Genomic DNA, 22,030 nt, shown 5'->3' with positions numbered 1-22,030 from the left:
AGGCCTGTGATAAATCGAACAAAAAGCAGAGTATCCACATCCACGAGTACAGAACAAGCCTAGGAGAAAAGATGAGAGAATCTGCTAGGCGAAACAACTTTGACACAAATCCCTTCACAGTTTAAAAACACGTATTCTTCAGTTAAATAGTTAGCTAAGTTACAATAGTCCATGAAAGGTTAAACTGTTTTACCATTCTCTACTTTGCTCATCTATATAATGAACCAGAAGCTGAACCCTTGCTGATTTTGATCCATATACCAACTTAGTTACATAATTTTTATGTAACCCTTGCTGATTTTGATCCATATACCAGCTTACCATCAGAGTGTTTGCTTCTATCATAACAGTTTGCTTCTGACACAAAATTACCCTCTTCAATTTCTGATGCTTCTTCATCAAACACCGTAACGCTCTCTACTACATCACAAATGGTATTATAACTTAATTGCATGCATTTAAGGGTTCCTGAGAAATTACAATGATGGTAAGCCAGTCAGTCCGAACTGAACTTTCCGCCTTCCTGTTGCATTTAGTTCCTGGAGGCTCACTGTAAAAACACAGAACCGCGACTGAACGTAAGAAGATGGTTTTTAAAACAGAAGGTTGATCATGAGAACTAATTTAAAGAAAGTAGGGATTGCCTTCTGATGGAAAACCAGCATAGAAACACAATGTAAAGTCCCATTAACCCAGGATTCAGATATCCAACATTAATCTGTAGAATTCTGGAAAATAGGCAATGGCAATCTGTAGAATACATAAGATAGTGCTGCATTGTTGAATAAGAAGCTTGTTATCGCCAGTACTTACTCTGGCTTCTGTATATATTGATGTGTTCTAATGGTATGATAACTTAATTGCATGCATTTAAGGGTTGGGGTGATTGTTATTTGGCGATTCAAAGTGACAAAGAGCTCCAAATTGCTGCCACTGGAAAGGTGGAGATAAATAGGGGAACAAAAGTGATAATTATTCATGGTATTAAGGTTGAGAATGGTCTTCTTCGAGTCTCGGTTGATCAAGTGATGATGCCAGCAGCTCATGTGTTATGTCCAACCTCAGAATTCACTTATGTGTCTCAAACTAAGAATAGTTTTGCTCCGTGGCCAAGTCACTTGATTTTTCCTAAGGATAATGTATTAAATTGTTTCAATCTGAAATTTAACTATGCATTGATACCATATTTACATGCTTTAACTAGTCAATTTTTTTTCTATTAAGGTTGATAAACCGTCAACACAACCTTTGTCTTCCCCATCCCCATAAACGCCATCATCACAAGCATCAACCACTCATAAGGATGTGATATCTGAGGAGGATCGTGCCAAGTTAACCACTAGTTTGTTGCGTAAATTCAAGATCCAAGCTATGAAAATGAAAGCTAACGAGGAGTGCATAACAATAACAATCCCGACAAGTGTGTATGGTCATGAACAAAAACTTAGTGTTGATTATGAGAATATGTTTGATTGGTGCTTCCAAAGAGAGATTGAAGCTACTCACTTGTCCATCTTTATGAAGTAAGTGCCTAATCATTGACTTTTTTGAGATATTTTCTTATTTTCGTTATATGATATATATAATGCATATGCATATTGTTGTGCAAGGTACTTGAGCGAAATGTGTAAACAAGATAGTGTAGCCTGAATGTACAGATTTTGCGATTGTAATTACTTATCTCCTTTGACACCAATTGATGGAGAAGAAAAAATATTTGACTATTTAGCGAAGGTTTTCGGTCAAAATGAAGGGAAAAATATAAATCAACTTTTTTTTCTCCTTATAAAGAGAAGTAAGTGTAGATAGAATTCTTATTACAAAACTATTAGTTGCACCCCACAATGAAAATAATGTCAAGTGGTTCTAACTAATACATTCCAAACAGTCGGCATTGGATGGTTGCGGTCATAAGTCCTTGGAATGGAGTAGTATTTTGGCTTGATCCAGCCGGAGCGTCCAATGAAATTCGTGAATATGCTCAAAAGATCATCAATGAGTATGTACTATTACATTTTTTAAGCTCAAAATACATGTTTGTGTTGTTATATTTTAAATCTAATATTTTTACAATTCAACAGTGGGATCAAGAAATTTAGCGAGAAATATCGGAAGGATATCAAGAAGGTGAAAAAGAATAATCCAGGGATAAAGTGGAAGAAACCACAAGTATGTACCATATTTTTTCTTTATGCATACCTTTGACTATATGTATAAGCTCGTAACATATTTATTGCTTTATTTTTTTTGCAAGTGTCCTCGTCAACCCCTAAACTCCTACGAGTGTGGATATTATATATGCCGCTACATGCTTGAGACTATAGAAAAAAGACGACAAGTTATTCCTGATCAGGTACCGTTTAAATGAATATTATCTGTCACCATACCAAAACATAACTGTTATTGATTAGTTCGGTTCAGTTCTGTTCATATCAGAATCAAACTAATCAGAACTGTTCTGTTCTGATCAGATCAGAACAGAACCGTTCAGATAAGTTCAGTTATGATCAGAACAGAACTGATCAGTTCAGTTCTGATCAATTTTGTTCTGTTCAGAACTGATCAATTATGTTCTGTTCAGAACTGATCAATTATGTTCTGATCAGAATTGAACTGATCAGTTCTGTTTTGATCAGTTCTAATCAGTTCTCAAATCTATGTTTAATTGTGAGCTGTTTCAAGTTTGGGGTTGAAAACCTGTGACAAAGGCACAAATTCCTTTTATTAAAAGCATGATCAAAGTTTCTGTCTAGTCAATATTCCTAGGTCTTGGTAATAGAATATCTCCTTTCATGAAGGTTTCTAGATGACAATGATCTAAGCAAGAAAATGTCCTAGCTAGTTGATTTTTAAACATTCAAGTCATACAAACCACATATATGGTGATACATATAAAGGGAGAATACTTGCACTCACTGAAAATTCTAGGCTTTATAAATAACAGGTTTAAATGTAAAACCTAAGAATCCATAGTTATAGTTTTGATCAGTTCTAATTAATCAGTTTTGTTTAGATCATTTTTTATCGGATCATTTCTAGAACAACACCAATGAACACTATACTAACACTAGAGGAAAAAAGCTTATAAGTTGCTCAACATAAGGTGCCCTCATACAACAAGAGCAACTTATAATGGTTTAAAAAAAAAATATTACTTTTCCTCCAATTTGAAACCAGGGCACCTTAAACCTAAGTATTTCTTATTTCATGCAACAACACTACAGCAGCCTTCAAAGTTCCGTACTACTCAAGTTTGCTCTCGTCCACACTCAAACTTACTCAAACTCGGGCCACCATCACCGCGCACCATCACCACCGACGTTCGGCCATTCTTCTTTACCGCGCACTCAAACTCCGGCCACCATCACCGTGCACCATCCTCACCGTCGTTCTTCGCGCGCAGCTGGCCTGCAATTCTGTTACACGTACGTTCTTCTCACGGCCTAGCGACAAGGCTCTTCACCGGCGCCTCCTCTTCACCGGCATCCTCTGAGGCTTTCATGTTCACCGACGACAAAGCCCTACGCGGCGCCTCCTCGATCTGATCCTTCTCACGTACCGGCGGTAATTCTCTTAACTCACCACTCAATTCTCTCCATATTAGGTGGTTGATGTTCCTAGGTATGATTTAATTACATAATTCAGTTACATTACACCCTTATTTAATATGAAATTGCTTTGTCGATCGGTTTTGTTCTTGTGGTGGTAGTGCGTTGGTTGATTCGGTGGTGGTGGGAGTGGGGGGAGGTGGTCAGTGGGAGGGAGTTGTATTGGTGGTGGTGGGAGGTGGTGGTGGGCAGTGTGGGAGGGAAGAGGTCAGTGGTGGTGGTACGTGGGAGGGAGGTGGTGGTACGTGGGAGGTGATCAGTGGTGTATTGCATAATAATAATAATAATAATAATAATAATACAAATCAAAATTATATATAATAATAATAATAATAATAATAATAATAATAATAATTAATAATAATAATAATAATAGTAATAATAAAAATAATAATAATAATAATAATAATAATAATAATAATTATTATTATAATAGAAGTACAATTACAATTAGAAATAAATAATGAAAACTAAAAACTAATAAAACCAATTAAACTTTAAAATTTTATAAAAACAAAGAAAACAAACGAGTTATGAAAATAAGGTCTAAATCTTGTTATTAACAAGAACACAATTCCTTATTTTTAATTTGTTGATCTCATCTGTATGCGGCCTAAAATCTTTTTATTATCAGTAGAACACATGCAATTCACTTTTTTGTAATCTAATAGCTTCTTGCTCTTATGTGCAGGCTAGACGCTTCCCCACCTTGTTCAGTAGAAAATTAAATTGTCGATTGTTTTTTAGGTGAGTTTTCCCCCTTTACACTTTATTTTCGAGCATTTATGTATATATGTTTACTGTTTACATTATTGTCTAGAAGTAAATGCATCATCATCATATGCCTAGATACCCGTTCAAGACTTACTCGTTAGGAGTAAGTCTTGAATAGTCCCCGGTTTGGGACTGTTCTTGGACGTCTAATCTCACTTAGGAAGTGAATGTATGTCTTCTTTTTGATTCTAAGGAATATACTGGCTCGTCGTTTCCCTATTTTGTTCTCTGGGTACATATGTAGGTAATAACTTACCTACATCGTGTACTTGGTGAACAGTAGGGAAATGCTGCCGGATTTTCCTTAGAATTGAATAGTTGACATGCATTCACTAGTGGGGTTAGACGTTCAAGGATGGGTTAGGTTGGAGTGATAAGGACCTTTGGAAGCATGCATTCATTCGATAAATCAACTTCTGGTTTCATATGCTAAAGTGGTAGAGTTTTTGCTTTTCTATGCCAATTAAACGGGGGTTTTGGTTTGTTTAGAAGTTCCCGGAGATGGATCGTAGTTGGATTTATGGTAGACGTGACACAAAGGATTTCATGCATGGGGTTTCGAAGTTCTGTATGAGTGCTTTACAACATCAAGCTAGTACGGGGGTCAAAGAGTTTTATTGTCCTTGTGCCGATTGTGAGAATGTGAACACGGTCAATAATGTTTTGGTGATTAGAGATCATGTATTTATGCGTGGGTTTAGACCTAATTACCATGTATGGGTTTATCATGGTGAGAGTGGAGTGTACGTAGGTAATTCTAGTAAGAATGTTGTGCATGAACAAGAAGAAGCTATCTATGCGGAAGGGGAAGCCGATTGTTTTGAGGATGAGGATGACGATGACGTTGAAAATAATATTGATGATGATAATGATCGTGTCGAGGACATGTTGCACGAGGTCGAGGATGAAGTTCGCGATCGTGTTTTTGAGTGCTTGTCTAAGGCGGCTGAAACGCCATTGTATCCTGGTTGTACAAAGTATAGCAAGCTTTCCGTTGTTTGCACACTCTACAATATCAAGACAAGCGGAGGCTGGACTGACATTAGTTTCACTGAGTTGTTGGTGGCGCTAAGTGATATGTTACCGGCTGGCAATGAACTTCCCAGGTCGAACTATTATGCCAAGAAGCTCATGTGTCCCTTTGGTTTAGAGTACAAGAAGATACATGCTTGTCCAAATGATTGTCTGCTATATCATAAGCAGTATGAGAATTTGGATAAGTGTCCACGGTGCGGAGTGTCGCGTTACAAATGCAAAGGGGTAAGCGAGGGTAAGAATGTTTACCAAGCTAAGGTGTTGTGGTATCTTCCCATAATACCGAGATTCAAGCGCTTGTTTTCGATAAAAAAAGATGCAAGGAATTTGAGGTGGCATGCAGATCCTGATCGAAGGAAGAGAGATGGTTTGCTTAGGCATCCTGCTGATTCTCCCCAGTGGAAGACTATTGACAAGCTTCATGACACTTTTGGTAAGGAACCTCGGAATTTGAGGCTTGGGTTATGTACGGATGGGATGAATCCATTTGGCACTCTTAGCTCCCAACATAGTACATGGCCAGTACTTTTAGTCATATATAATTTACCTCCTTGGTTGTGTATGAAACACAAGTACATCATGTTGTCGCTTCTTATATCGGGGCCTAAACAACCGGGAAACGACATAGATGTCTACCTTGAACCTCTCGTTGATGATTTGAGAAAGATGTGGGATGAAGGGGTTTCTGTGTTTGATGCACATGCAAATGAGACGTTTAGATTGCGTGCAATGCTTTTCTGCACCATCAATGACTTCCCTGCTTATGGTAACTTATCCGGCTACAAGAACAAAGGAATGAAAGCTGCCCGACTTGTGAAGAGGATACACAATCCAAATATATTTCCGAATGTCACAAATATGTGTTCTTGCGAACGCGAAGGCTTCTTAGACGTGATCATCCCTATCGTAAGATGAAGACAGCATTCGATGGGAATGTTGAGATGGATGTCGCCCGTAGAGCGTTGACTGGTAAGGAAGTTTATGAGCGGGTCAAGGGTGTTGAAACGGTCTTCGGCAAGTTAGTGAAAGACAAGGGTACAACTGGATTATGGAAAAAAGAGTCTGTGTTCTGGAAACTTCCATATTGGAAAGATCTACCGGTTAGGCATTGTCTTGACGTCATGCATATCGAGAAAAATATTTGTGAAGCAATTCTTGGGACACTTATGAATATTTTGGGCAAGACAAAGGATACCAAGGGAGTGCGAGAATACTTTAAAAGTAAGGGGCTTCGTCCAGAGCTGTGGCCTCAGACTTCGGGAAATAATAGAACGAAGGAAATGGAAACAGGGGGTGCCAAGACAAAAGGAAAAGGCAAAGGCAAAGGCAAAGGCAAAGGCAAAGGCAAAGGCAAAGGCAAAGGCAAAGGCAAAGAAAAGGGCAACGACAAAGGGAAGAAGAAAACCCATTACTTGCCTCCGGCTTGTTACACATTGTCCAAATTAGAAAAGCGGTTATTTTGTGAGTGCTTGTATGGCATTAAGGCTCCCTCGGGGTACTCATCGAACATGAAAAGATTTGTGTCTTGAAATGGCGAGTTGAAGTTGACAAGTATGAAATCTCACGATTGTCATGTCATGATGCAAACTTTCTTACCCATAGCAATTCGTGGGATATTGCCAAAGCATGTGAGACATAGTATTACTAGTCTTTGTTCATTTTTCAATACGATATGTAGCAAAGTGCTTGATCCGTCAACACTCGATGAACTTCAGAACAAAGTAATCCAAACATTATGCGAATTTGAGATGTATTTTCCACCTTCGTTCTTTGACATAATGGTTCATTTAATTTGCCATCTTGTTCGAGAAATTAAGTTGTGCGGTCCAGTGTTCATGAGGTGGTGTTAACCTTTTGAGAGACACATGGGTGTTTTACAAGATAAAGTGAGGAATCCTGCACAACCAGAAGGTAGTATGATTCAAGGCAACGTGGGTGAAGAAGTTGGAAATTTTGTGGCCGAGTATTTAGCAAAACCTGAAACGATTGGACTTCCTACATCTCGGTATGAGGGAAGACTAGAAGGCAAGGGTACAATTGGGTCAAAATTGATCTCACCTCCTACGCATAAGCTATTACAAGCTCACTTATATGTGTTGCATCATATTCTAGTCGTCCACCCATATTTGGTGATGCATAAGCAGGAATTGGCTAATGAATACCCTTCCAAAGGGGAAAGAGAATTGACGCAATTGCATAATAGAGAGTTCATTAAATGGTTCCAAGATAAGGTGATGGGTGAACTAGAGGTAGCTGGTAATACTGTTTGTGAAACTATTCAGTATCTAGCTCTTGGTCCTCGAGAAGCCGTGCAGTCATATCAGGGTTATGATGTCAATGGATACACATTTTGGACCGAGCGCCAAGATCAGAAGTCCTTGTCAGTGCAAAATAGTGGTGTCTCTCTTGTGGCGTCATCAAGAGAGTATGCTAGTGCTAAGGATGGATCTCCGGTTGATGCCAAGTTGTCTTACTACGGGCGAGTCCAAGATATATGGGAGCTTAAGTACGGAACAAAATTGACTGTTGGTCTGTTTTGGTGCAAGTGGGCTGATAATAATAAGAGGTGTGTAAAAAGGGATGATCCTTGCGGGTTCACTCTTGTAGACCTGGGTCGTTTGCGTGAGACTGAAGAGCCATTTATACTTGTATCACAAGCTAAGCAAATATTTTATATAACCGACCTTGCCGATAAGAAGTGGTCTATTGTTGTACCACGAAAGAGAAACATCCTCGGTGTCGGTGATGTTGAGGATGAGGACGAGTATGATGCTTTTGATGATACACCTCCATTCACCAATCCCGAAACTGAAGTGACAAACAATGTGGATAATGACACAAATTACATGCGTTCAGATCACACGGAAGGAATACTTGTTGATGACGAAATCTAGCAATGGTTAGAGGTATGAACTAAACAAGTTAAATTGGCACAACATCTAGCTTTTTAATTTAGGTCTTGTCACTGTGTGTTGGACCGTACTAACAGGCCACATGTTCAATTGGTCTACAGTACATGAATCAAGAAAACACAAGAGGCGACTTCAGACTAGCATGAAGAAACAACCAACAAGGAGCAGTTGGTGGTGCAAGACTTGTGTATTGTGTTGGTGGTGCAAGACTTGTATATTGTGTACTGAAGAAAACCGTATTGATGCAATGTACTTGTGTATTGTGTTGTGTTGAAATTTGTAACCTAAAGCTACTATATTTAGCTATTGGTAGTTTGTATTGTACGTATTTGGTATTTTGGTATTTTGTATTGGACATATTTTGAGCCTGACTATTTGGGCTTCGGCCTCGTAGTCTTGCTTTGTTTTTAGGTTCATTTCTTTTAATATAAGTTTGACTATTTTCTCTGTGTGCTATTGGATGAATTGTTTAGAATTTGGACTATATATGCCATTTTGGGCCATATATGACCTATATCGAGCCATATGAGCCTTAGCTGTGCATAAATAACTTGAAATGAATCTTAGAAACATCTAACTAAGAATATGACACATAAAAAAAGGTTTAGAATTTGGACTTAGGTTCATTTGTTTAGATTTGGGATCAAAAATGCCATTTTTGGCCATAAATGACCTATATCGACCCAAATGACCCTTAGGCATGTATAACGAACTTGAAATGAGTTTCATAAACATATAACTAATCATATGAATCATTAAAAAGGTTTAGAATGTGGATATAGGTTTGTTTGTTGGTAGTTGGGATCGAAAATGCCATTTTTTTGCCATAAATTACCTATATCGACCCAAATGACCCATAGGCGTGCATATCGAACTTGAAATGAGTCTTATAAACATATAACTAATCATATGAATCATGAAAAGGGTTTAGAATTTGGACTTAGGTTTGTTTGTTGGTAGTTGGGATCGAAAATGCCATTTTTTGCCATAAATGACCTATATCGACCCAAATGACCCTTAAGCGTGCATAACGAACTTGAAACGAGTTTCATAAACATATTTGTTTTGTGACGTGGTTTTGTTTCTTTAATTTCAGGTATATCATGCATGATAATGATGACCCTATTATGGATGAGCTGATGGATGATGATGATGATGATGAACGTAGTGAGGATGGGGATTATGATGCAGCGGTGGAGGCAGATAAAGGTGAGTCGGAAGATCGTGAATATGATGAATATATACACAGAATTGAGCAGTTTGAGGTTATGGCCGATAGGCCCCCCCCAATTGATAACCATCAACATGTGGTGGCAAATGAAGTTAGCACAAGTAAAAGTGTTAAAAAGCGTGTGAAGAAAAAGGGGAGAGGGCCAACAAAAGGACTTGGGGCGAGAGAAGAGATGTACTTGGAGTACAATGAATTCGATAACCCTTGTGGTAAGTGGCGCCGTAAGTATGCAACATTTACAGGCCTTTGTATGCGGAAGATTTCAATTTTGTTGAAATGGGAGGATGTACCCGAGGGCTTGAAGAAAACTTTTTGGGATGATGCAATGGTAAGCCTAATTTTTAATTCTAGAAATTTATCTAATCGTGTACTTGATGTCCGAACTAGAGCATGCAAATAGTCCGAACATAAGTATGGCATACACACTAATACGTCCGAACATAACAACGATATGATCAGGTGCTGAGCAGATCAGAATCTGATCAGCTCAGCTGCAGATCAGCAGCAGCAGAGCAGCTGCTGAACAGATCAGAAACTGATCTGTTCAGCACCTGATCTGCTGCTGCTGATCTGCAGCTGAACTGATCAGATTATGATCTGTTCAGCAGCTGATCTGTTGCTGCTGATCTGCAGTTGAACAGATCAGAAACTGATCAGTTCAGCTACAGATCAGCAGCAGCAGATCAGGTGCTAAACAGATCAGATTCTGATTTGTTTAGCAGCTGATCTGTTGGTGCTGATCTGCAGCTGAACAGATCAGAAACTGATCAGTTCAGCTGCAGATCAGCAGCAGCAGATCAGGTGCTGAACAGATCAGTTTCTGATCTGTTCAGCAGGTGATCTGCTGCTGTTGATCTGCAGCTGAACTGATCAGATTCTGATCTGCTCAGCAGCTTACCTGATCAGATTCTGATCTGTTCAGCAGTTGATCTGCTGCTGAACAGATCAGAAACTAATTAGTTCAGCTGCTGAACAGATCAGAATCTTCATTTCATTCATACTTTGGTTTGTGGATGTGACAATGTGTGTGTGTGTGTGTGTATTACAGTGTGTAACCAACCTTGTAACTATTTTGATTGGATTGTTAAAGTTGCACTAAATTTTATATTGATTATCCATTCAAGTCTAAGATGTTGTGTTCTATTGTTCTTTGTATTGATTGGATTAGTGCAAATCAGTACAAAATCTAACTATGACCAAGTACTTCGCGAGTTTAATGAACGTGCAAAGCGTTTATTTTATACATGGTGCAGAATGTGTTTGAGGTGCACACGGGTGGTAGAGTGATGCACGGTAGAAAATCAAACAAATTTCCAGGACATATACTTAAGTTTCTTGCTTTTATATATCCTCCTTTTCCCATAACAAATTGAAGTTTCACTTCTTTAAATTGCACCACCATCATTCACTTTCCTCCATACTGCATAACTAATGGATTCTTGTGCAATGAACCTAGTTTGGGTTTAAGTTTGACATTTTAACCTCAATTCTCTGATGTATGTTCTGTATTTCTGAATTAGAATCTTTCCTTATTCCAGAAGACTGAAAATATCACCAAAACATGCTAACAACAGATTAGAAACTGATCGGTTCAGCTGCAGATCAGCAGCAGCAGATCAGCTGCTGAACAGATCAGAATCTGATCAGTTCAGGTGCAGATCAGCAGCAGCAGATCAGCAGCTGAACAGATCAGAAACTGATCAGTTCAGCTGCTGATCTGCCGCTGCAGATCAGCAGCTGAACAGATCAGAAACTGATCTGTTCTGTTGCAGATGAGCAGCAGCAGATCAGCAGCTGAACAGGTCAGTTTCTGATCTGTTCAGCTGTTAATCATATGTCTTGCGCTCGGGAATTTATGCTTGGGACTATACATGTTAACTAACATTTCCATGTTTATTTGTTTGTGTAGAATCAATTCCATATTGAACCTTCCCAAGCTAAGAAGGACGTTTTTGAATCTAATTTACGTTTGAGATTCAAAAACTTCAAAGCCAAGTTGGTGAGTGGCTGGATTTCTAAGACGAGAGAGATAAGTAAGGTAGAGAAAGGTGAAAATGAAGGAGAAAATGATGGTGAAAAAGAAGGTAAAAAAGCGCCACCGATAAAGCTCCCTTTTGACATTTGGAAGCACATCACACCAGAGGAATGGGAGGCTTTTGTTGCACAAAAAACAACTCCAGATGCAGTGGTAAATTTTCAAACAATCTACCTACGTACTTTATAAATTTATTGTTTACATTTTGCATTGAAGTTGACATGTATACTTTGTGGGCAAAGCGCCAAAAGTGTTCAAATTATGCAAAGAAGAAAAAACATACTCATCGGCTAGGTCCCGAGACTTATGAAGAAAAGAGGAAGAGATGGAAAGAAAAAGGATTATACCCCAACAGTGGCAACACCCGTGCCAATGATTGGTGGTGTTCGATGCATAGTCTCGACAAAAATGGGAAATATGTAATTGTTAATCCCGAAACAAAAGAGGCTTGTGATAAACTAGTAAGTAAATGGAGTGATTTTCAATAATTTGAATTAATATATATATATATATTATACATTTTGTCTACCTTTGTATTAATGTAACAATCACTTTCTATATTGTTTTCATAAAATAGGTTGAATATCAACAAGCATGTGCCGAAGGAAAGGTTTCTTCAGTTTTAAACAAGGATCCCTTGTACATGACTCTTGGACCTGACCCTTCCGGGCATCCAAGAGGTTTCGGAGGGGTACGTGTTGGCTTGAAAAAGGCGTATGGTGAAGAATATCGCAAGCCCACCAACTCAAACTTCAGTGCATCTTCAACAGCTTCAGATATAGCTTCGATGAGAGAAGAACTGAAGAAGGAGATAACTGAGGCAATCCTACAACAGATGGGCTTACAAAGCTTGGAGTTACCCCGCCGTAGCCCTTTGGATTCATCAAGCCAACCAATTCTTGACCTTCAACCACCTAATGAAGGTCAAGAACCTACTGGATTTCAACCACCTGCTAGAGTTCAGCCGTCTACTGGAGTTCAACCAATGCTTGAAGTTCAACCAATGCTTGGAGTTCAACCAATGCCTGAATTAAAGGTGAGCTGAATTCTGGAGTTTAATTCCGTAATGTTCTTATATAAATTTTGGAATTTTAATTCATTCAATAACGTGATGGCTAAATTTTTACTTATTGCATATCTTGATGGTTGAATGTTAGGAGGAGACGCCTTGCGAACTACTACACCCGGGACAATCAAATGGTGAGAAATTGTATGTGGTGGCCAATGCGAATGCACAACCACAAAGTGACCGACCACTAGTCCACTTCAAGCAAGTCCCGAGTGGTTATGATGCGGTCAGCCCATACAATGTTCATGAAGACTATTTGGATTGGATACTTCCGGTGCCCAACAATTTCCTCCATACTTTGGCCGATGCCTCCGGTTCTTATGTACTATGGCCATTTGCATGGGTGAAGTTTTCAGACGAGGTGTTTTGTGTTTCTAATTCCACGCCTTTCTATTTTGCATAACATTTCCTATATGTTTCAATAAACAAGTTTTTTCATAATCTCTTGGTTTTTGTAAATTAACCTTACAGATCATCAAGAAACTAAAAGCGCCACCAATGAAAGCTAAACAAAAGAAACCACCAACTCAAGCTAGCAAAGATGGTCAACGATCAATGGAGTTGATTGCAAAAGGAATTTCACAAGGCAAGAGTCAAAACTCCAAACTTAAATCATCGAAAGGTCCAGTTTCTCATGCAAATTTACTTGTGGAATCAGATGTTTTTGACTCTCTTAGTAAGCCGTGCAAATGGTTGCATAGTCTTGTTAGTGAGTTACCGGATGGTAATGCTATTGGAGTTTAGATGGACATGTCATTATTCCACTTTTCCGTGCATGGCACAGCATGGGTAACTAAAGACGATATATGTGAATTCCTCAAAGTTGATATGCTTAATATTTCAATGATACAAGTCTTCATGAGGTAATTAATATAGTTAGTTATGGTAATGTATTTATTAAGGTAAATGGTTTGCCAAGTTTCGATTATTCTTATGTTTGCTTGTTCTTTAGGTCTCTTCAGTTCGATGATTTTAGTTCGGATAGTCATATTGGGTGGTTGGATCCACAGTCAATAAGTGGTGCTAGTTTCATGAACAATTGAGCCGAAGTCAGTCAATATCTCGATGACGGTATCCGTCAATGCACAAAAGCGAAAAACAATTTCATATTAGCCCCGTACTTTGAAGAGTATGCCTTTGCTTTAATATCTTTATTGTCCTACATTAGTGTCGATTATAATGATATTTTGTGATTGTTGTGGCATATTATGGATTATTAAACCACTCTTTTGTGATTACAGCCTCCATTGGATGCTCCTTGTGATATGTGTTTCAAGCCACACAATTTATCAATTTGATTCTTGTCGTCAAGATCCATTACGATCCGTGTTGGTCAAGTCACTATTGAATAAGTACATTCCGTATTTAGTTTTTTTGTATATATCAAATAAAACTTGCAATCATATTTTACATTCAAGCATTTAATGTTAATTAACTTCCAATGAATTGTGGAATTGCAGAGTGTTGATGAAAATGAATGTAAAAAAAAGCGCACTTCCTCAATGGAAATCAGTTAAGGTAACTAATAACTTGTTCACTAGTTATTGTACGGCCAAATCAATTACATTTCCTATTATCTAATTTATGTTGTCTTTAATCTAGTGCGCCCAACAAGAGGGTGGGGTCGAGTGTGGCTATTACGTGATGAAATTCATGCATGACATATTCAAAAGTTGCAAGGAAGTTCAAGATCTGGAAAAGGTACATAAAATATCTTATTTATGATGTATTATTAGGCTAGAAATTAGTTAAAAAAACTATTCGCCTATAATTGGCATGAACCGTCGAAAATGCCATTTTGGACCTAATATGACCTATATCAACCCAAATGACCCTTAGGCATGCATAACGAAGTTGAAATGAGTCTTATAATAATATAATTAATCATAAGAATCATGAAAAACATTTAGAATATGGATATAGGTTTGTTTGTTGGAAATTGGGATCGAAAATGCCATTTTTGACCATAAATGACCTATATCGACCTAAATGAACCATAGACGTGCATAACGAACTTGATATGAGTCTTATAATCATATAACTAATCATATGAATCATGAAAAACGTTTAGAATATGGAAATAGGTTCGTTTGTTGGTATTTGGGATCGAAAATGCCATTTTTGGCCATAAATGACCTATATCGTCCCAAATGAGCCTTATGTGTGCATAAAGAACTTGAAATGAGTCTTATAAACATATAACTAATCATATGAATCATGAAAAAGATTTAGAAAGTGTCCTTAGGTTCATTTGTTAGTTGTTGGGATCGAAAATGCCATTTTTAACCAAAAATGACCTATATCGACCCAAATGACCTATAGACGTTCATAAATATCATGAAATGAGTCTTATAATAATATAACTAATCATATGAATAATAAAAAACGTTTAGAATATCGAAATAGGTTCGTTTGTTGGTAGTTGGGATCGAAAATGTCATTTTTGGCCAAAAATTACATATATCGACCTAAATGAACCATAGACGTGCATAACGAACTTGAAATGAGTCTTATAATCATATAACTAATCATATGAATCATGAAAAACGTTTAGAATATGGAAATAGGTTCGTTTGTTGGTATTTGGGATCGAAAATGCAATTTTGGCCATAAATGACCTATATCGTCCCAAATGAGCCTTATGTGTGCATAAAGAACTTGAAATGAGTCTTATAAACATATAACTAATCATATGAATCATGAAAAAGATTTAGAAAGTGTCCTTAGGTTCATTTGTTAGTTGTTGGGATCGAAAATGCCATTTTTAACCAAGAATGACCTATATCGACCCAAATGACCCATAGACGTTCATAAATATCATGAATTGAGTCTTATAATAATATCACTAATCATATGAATAATGAAAAACGTTTAGAATATCGAAATAGGTTCGTTTGTTGGGAGTTGGGATCGAAAATGTCATTTTTGGCCAAAAATTACATATATCAACCCAAATAACCCTTAGGCATGCATAACGAAGTTGAAATGAGTCTTATAATAATATAATTAATCATAAGAATCATGAAAAACATTTAGAATATGGATATAGGTTTGTTTGTTGGTAATTGGGATCGAAAATGCCATTTTTGACCATAAATGACCTATATCGACCCAAATGAACCATAGACGTGCATAACGAACTTGAAATTAGTCTTATAATCATATAACTAATCATATGAATCATGAAAAACGTTTAGAATATGGAAATAGGGTCGTTTGTTGGTAGTTGGGATCGAAAATGCCATTTTTGGCCATAAATTACCTACATCGACCCAAATGACCCTTAAGCGTGCATAACGAAGTTGAAATGAGTCTTATAATAATACAATTAATCATAAGAATCATGAAAAACATTTAGAATATGGATATAGGTTTGTTTGTTGGTAATTAGGATCGAAAATGCCATTTTTTACCATAAATGACCTATATCGACCCAAATGAACCATAGACGTGCATAACGAACTTGAAATGAGTCTTATAATCATATAACTAATCATATGTATCATGAAAAACGTTTAGAATATGGAAATAGGTTCGTTTGTTGGTAGTTCGGTTCAAAAATGTCATTTTTGTCCAATATAATTGTTTTCGCAACCAATCTAATTTTTGTTTTCGCATATGAAACTTAATTTAATTTATTGGTTTGCATGTACGGTGTTCTTTTAAAGGTTTTCAAAACTCCAAGGGAGGAGCCCTTTACCAAAAAGGAGTTGGATGAGGTTCGAGACAAGTGGGCTATGTACTTCAACGATTGTGAACTACCCTCAGTGTAATAAATAGAGCAGATTTGTAGTTATTCATGACTCTTACATTATTTTGTTATTTATCGATTTAGTTAATTACATTTGAATTAATTCGGTAATATTATTGGAAATTTGAAATTTATATCATTTTTGAGAATGTCAAGATGGTGTTTGATGAAACAGAAATTATATTGCAGAATATTAGGAATTATATTGCAGATTTTTTTATTTTTTATTTTTTAAAAAAAAAAACTCAAAAGTTGCCCTTGTTTGCAACAAGAGCAACTTATGTGCAGCTTATAAGGTTCCCTTGTTTGCAACAAGGGCACCTTATGTGCAGCTTATAAGGTGCCCTTGTTGCAGCAAGGGCACCTTATAAGTTTCACATAAGGTGCCCTTGTTGCGACAAGGGCACCTTATAAGTTTCACATAAGGTGCCCTTGTTGCAAACAAGGGCACCTTATAAGATTATAAGTTGCCCTTATTAAGGGCAACTTTTGATAATTTTACATAAGTGACCCCCCCATTGGTGGCACTTACGAAGGGCACCTTATAAGCCACTTTTAAGAGCAACTTATAAGGTTTTTTCCTCTAGTGTAATGCAAATTTTTTGATGTTTTGTAGTACTACAGTGGAGTACCTACTACTTATTCTCAAGCGAAGATTGACAAGTTAAGGGATGTATGGGTTACCTATGTGTCCGAGGATAAGGAACTAGATGAAGATTCTGAAGATGGTATGGATCATAAAGATGGTGATATGGCGTAGGTGATTATGACTTCATTTTATTTTAGAATTTTTTATTTCTTTGCGGAGAAGATATATTATAGGACGAAACATTAATTTCCTTTAAACCTTAACATTTTTTGTAATATTTTTTTTATTAATGAAAGATTTGGATTATTTTGGTATTATAAGTATGTTACACTTTTGTAAACAATAATAGTACTATCAGATGGCAAAAACTAGCTACAAGACTCGAACTCGATTTATAGGGTCGTATGTATATACGGTACGTACATTTTAGTGCCAAAAAAATAAAAATAAAATAATAAATAACGTGCAGCAATCAGCTAAAAAATAAAACCCAAAGAAAGCTCTTTTCCAGAAAAGTGGTTTTTTAGGGTTATTAATTATTTGAATGATATGCGGTAAGATGTTGGTCTCGTGTCAAGAATAGCTAGCCAATTATCTTGTAGGTCACCTTACTATGTGTTTGTTGATTGATGTGACTTGTTATTGTTTGATTTTGGCTTGAGATTCATTAGTAGTTAACTTGTAACTCACTTGTGCAGCGTATGCCAGAGGTTATTTTCTTACGTTATTCTCTTAGGAAGCCTTGAGACGAATTTAGAAACATCAGTTCCTGCCTTTCATACCCATGTTGTAACCTTTTCCGTTTATTCTTTTATCTCCAAAAAACTGAGCCATATTCTCCCCGTTGGTTACTTGTCCCGAGTTTAGCTTGTGGGAGCTTCAGTATTCGTAATGGTCTCATTAGTGTTGATTGATTGACACACTAAGCCAATAGTTCGTGGTTCGAGGCTATGTTTAGATTTGTGGTTCGGAAATGGTGTTTATAACTGTTGGCAAACTTATAGGAGTTACTATTTATTTTTGTACTTTCATTTTCGTCATTTTATTTTATATAAAAAAAATAGAAAAAAAAGTATAGAAAAAAAAGTACATTATTCATTTTGTATATAGTTTGAAGGCAAGGAAAGGGGATTAAAGAAAGATCATTGACATTATATTATGTTCTTCCCCTTGGTTGTAGCTTATTTGATTTTTCGAATTCATGGTTCGATGGAGTTGGATTTTTGGCATTATCGTCGCCGACACATATAGTTTACCTTTGCTCCCAAGGTTGGACCTTACTCTCACTTTTTCCCAAATTATATCCTACGCTTTCTTTGTACCTAGCCCCATTACAAGCTTATTATAAAGACCTCTTGATCGGTATGTTTGTTTAGTGACTGAGTGAAAATTGTTTCTTTCTATTGTCATTTTACCCCCGTTACATCATATATTTGTAGGGGAATACAGTTAAACATACATAACATGTGCGGAACACCCCCAAAGCCAGGAAACATGTATAAAGCACAATTTAAGCAAACTTACATTCAAAGCGTGTTTTCCCGAGTATTGTATCAACGAACACGAACAAAGAACCAACTTGTTGTTCCTCTATTTGGTTCACCGGCACGTTCAGATCCGTCTTGATTATTGTAGCTTAGACAACGCACAAGATTTTTTCTTTTCGGGATGAACAGTTTTTCAGAGAGAAAAACTGAAGAACGTAATTTTGGAATTAGGTTTTGGTTAGATGGAAAACTGAATGTTGGAGTATGTGCAAAAATATAATAACCTGATTATTATATTAGTGTAACCGGCCAAGACCAAAGGCCTTGACCGGCCACAGTTACACACGAACACACACCCGCGCCCAGCCAACACGCTGCATGCCGAAGCCGACAGCGGGTGTAGCCGAGCAGCATGGGCCATGGGCCTTGCGTGCTCGCTGCTGTGTTGTTGTGCGGTGATGCGCTGCCACGCCCCGCGGGCTGGCTTTCTTGCTGCATTGTGTAGACACCTACTTTTGTCCCCATTCCCGAAAGGGAAGGTTCGATGATGATAACATAAATCTCTACTTGGCAACGCATCTCCTATAAAATAACGAATCTCGATCACCCTTTTCATTTCACCCGAACCCGCTATTTATAGAAACCTGCTAAAAATAGTAACTGCCGTGACGGGTAGTTGCTAAAAGTGGCAAGACATAAAAGATAGAAACCTGTCAGAATTAGGTGTTGCACTCCAACATAAATCCTAAAAGAGATATAATTTGCAAGAGGAATCCTATTCCTAGTATAATTCAAAAATAAGAGTTACGCATTAATTAAAATCCTAACGAACCTAGAGTTCATAACGGGTCCAGACGCATTCCGTCATAAAGTTAATACGCACTAAAAGACTCGGATAAGTCTCAAAGACTCCGTATTCCACGAGTCCAAATCTGACAAGGAAGAATGTATCTTGTCCCTTGTAGCTGAAGAATTAAGCCCGGAAACTTGAGATTCATTAAATAAAAGGAGAAATAGCAAAGACAAAGTGGTTAGTTTTCTGAGAACCATGACGCACCTCTCAAGGGTGCGTCATCATGTGTCCCTTCGCATGATTTAATCGCTTTCCTCGCCCTTTTATAAAACTGTTAAACTATTAAATCTGATTGTTCTATCACGCCTAATAAAGATAATATCATGGACAATTGAACTATCATGCTAGGTCCCTTAAATCAATCTAAACCAGATAATCACGATCGATCTAGTATTATGTGTTGCATATTGCTAAAATCAATTCAGATTAGTTTAATAGTTAACGCATGTCCCTTCAATTATTTATGCTGAGCTAGTAAGGATATCCTGCCTCTGGAGTTATCGAAGAGCGAGTACTCCTCTCGGTAGTTACAGTCCCCCGAACCCTCAATCTCTACCCTGCGGGTGTACGTTGAGCGATCCCCACACCAGGGATCAGAAGGGAACCTATGGCCGTCGTGATCAAACATAATTGCACTCCCTTTATGTCACGATAACCGGGTTTTGTCAGTTTTTTCTCATTGTCGTTAAAAACTGAATGGCGACTCCTATATTACTAGTCAATTGGGTGTAAACTCACAGGAAATCCAATTACACTTGATTTGACAAAAAGAAACGTCACGCCCACGAGGGACGAGGTCACGCATTAGCCTCGTGCTTTTTCGACCCCGTCACAGTGGCGACTCCGCTGGGGATAGTGAAGGAAATACTCGTGCTCGTAGGTAATCAAAATAGCCAAAGGGTGAAACGATCCTATCCCGCGTTTATTTCCCCATCAAGTTGGGACGACCTGAAAATCAGCATATTAATGTGAACGGACAGAACCGCATAACGAATCTTGGCTCCGTTGAGATGTTTCACCTTAGGAGTTGGGACTAAGGATACCCATCGCCAACCGGGGGGTGCATACGCTTCGAATGTTGTGGACTCGGCACTTTTCGCTAGTAGTACACCCGTCCCAAACCCAATCGCTCGCCCACTAGGTCCCTCTCATTGGTGCATGCCCCCTTGGCTTATAAAAAATAAAAAACTCTTTGTGTCGTTGTTAGGCCTCCTATGACGACAATATTTGACACCAAAACCGAGCATGCTAATTAAAATAACCTTGGATGTCACATGGGCAAAGTATTCAAAAAATGATGTTCGAATAAAGTTTTCAAAGAAAAAAATAATGCTCAAATAAAAAATAAGTAAATCCGAGTCCAGACTAGGCTATGCCAAAGTACAATCTAAATCCTAAGTCTTAGTGGTCTTATACATAGAATCGGTCCTAATGCTTGGTGTCGTTCTGCAAGTTAAAAGGTTAAAACATATTGAGTCTCCCTTCCTAACATTTAAAAGAAATAAATAAAGCACCCATATGTAATTGTCATCCCTTGCTAAGAATCTACGGCCTCAATACTCTCTCTCACCAATAAAAAGAATATATTATGTAATTCAAGTATTTGCAAAATGGAAACAGTCACATTCTGAAAATCATTCCTCCCTAGTCTCACAACCCCCAAAGTGAGCCTAAGGTGTCAATACCATTGGCAAAGAAAATAATTAATGGCCTCAAGGCTTATGATCACATTGGGTCACGACTATCATAGTCCTCTCGAGCCACTCGCCCCTTGAAATATTCCTAAGTACGGAGTAAAAGATTTTCCATGAATGCAACATGACAAACCATAAAAATACCCAAATCGGCATGCCATAAGGCTACCATTGGGGTAAAGCAATACACACTAAGAGGGAAGCCACACTAATGATTCTAGTCTTGCAAAAATGAAAATTCGATCTCCCCAACTAACTACCTTGCCAACATTAAGCAAAATGGCGCATAACAAATGAAGACCCAAGGGTTAAAATCTAAAGTGTCAACCAATGAAAGTTATGGTCCAAATAGCCTAAGTCTTAAAGTTGCTTGGTCAAGTATTATAGGCTTACGCCACGTCATTATTTTGAGTCTAGGCCACCTCCTTATGTTCCTGCACGGGTTATAATCAGAAAAATTAATGAAAGTTCGAGTCTAATTCACAACTTCCAATTAAATCCCGAAAACTGGAATCTGAAAAGAAGCAAAGAAAATTATTTTCGATGTAATTCTTTCGTTAAATTTCAATAAAGTAAAAACAACATTTTGAATCTACGCTACTTGCACATTTTAATAAACGACTAAATACGCTTGCAAAGTAAGACAATTTGAAGGACCACCCTAGGCCTACTAAAATTAAAAGGTCCACTATAGGCCCACCAAACGCCCAAACCTGGGTACCGAAAATAATAGCGCCCAGGCTTGGGCGCCGTTCTTGCTTTCAACTCCCAATTCCTAAAAGTGTTCGTATATTTTCCTATATACATGCGGAAGAATAACGAACACTTGGGGGGTAGAAGATCGTATAAAATACGCAAAATACGCGCGCTCCAAAATTTTCTTACACTTATTTCACCCTATTTCAAACATTGCGGTTGCACTCGAACGTACTTGTTTAAAATCGGCATTCTAAGAAACCATTTTCTGGCTAAGAACTACGCAAGACCTGATT

At 37.7% G+C, this 22,030-nt stretch overlaps 1 protein-coding gene and 1 long non-coding RNA gene across 2 annotated transcripts; both read left to right on the top strand.

Annotated features, from left to right (window-relative positions):
- Positions 1-1,377: 1,377 nt before the first annotated feature.
- LOC130463005 (uncharacterized) lies at positions 1,378-6,332 on the top strand. The gene is made up of 6 exons (XM_056832015.1): positions 1,378-1,523; positions 2,082-2,169; positions 2,255-2,353; positions 3,605-3,621; positions 3,710-3,815; positions 4,872-6,332. Exons 1-6 carry the CDS (start codon positions 1,378-1,380, stop codon positions 6,330-6,332), a joined length of 1,917 nt encoding a protein of 638 aa, XP_056687993.1.
- Positions 6,333-14,113: 7,781 nt separating this feature from the next.
- LOC110778427 (uncharacterized) lies at positions 14,114-16,440 on the top strand. Its single transcript, XR_008922540.1, has 3 exons — positions 14,114-14,182; positions 14,267-14,365; positions 16,333-16,440. It is a non-coding gene; the product is annotated as an uncharacterized lncRNA (long non-coding RNA).
- The last annotated feature ends 5,590 nt before the right edge of the window (positions 16,441-22,030 follow it).

Source organism: Spinacia oleracea, chromosome 6, assembly GCF_020520425.1.
Source record: "Spinacia oleracea cultivar Varoflay chromosome 6, BTI_SOV_V1, whole genome shotgun sequence".
NCBI lineage: Eukaryota > Viridiplantae > Streptophyta > Magnoliopsida > Caryophyllales > Amaranthaceae > Spinacia > Spinacia oleracea.
Note: the sequence above shows the minus strand (reverse complement) of the source record. Positions and strands in the feature narration are given on the sequence as shown.

Excerpts from the sequence above, each read along its gene's own strand:
- LOC130463005 (XM_056832015.1), top strand. The coding sequence starts at position 1,378 with ATGAAAGCTAACGAGGAGTGCATAACAATAACAATCCCGACAAGTGTG. Across the intron at positions 1,524-2,081 it reads CACTTGTCCATCTTTATGAA|TGGGATCAAGAAATTTAGCG; the intron begins GTAAGTGCCTAA and ends ACAATTCAACAG. Across the intron at positions 3,816-4,871 it reads GGCAGTGTGGGAGGGAAGAG|AAGTTCCCGGAGATGGATCG; the intron begins GTCAGTGGTGGT and ends TGGTTTGTTTAG.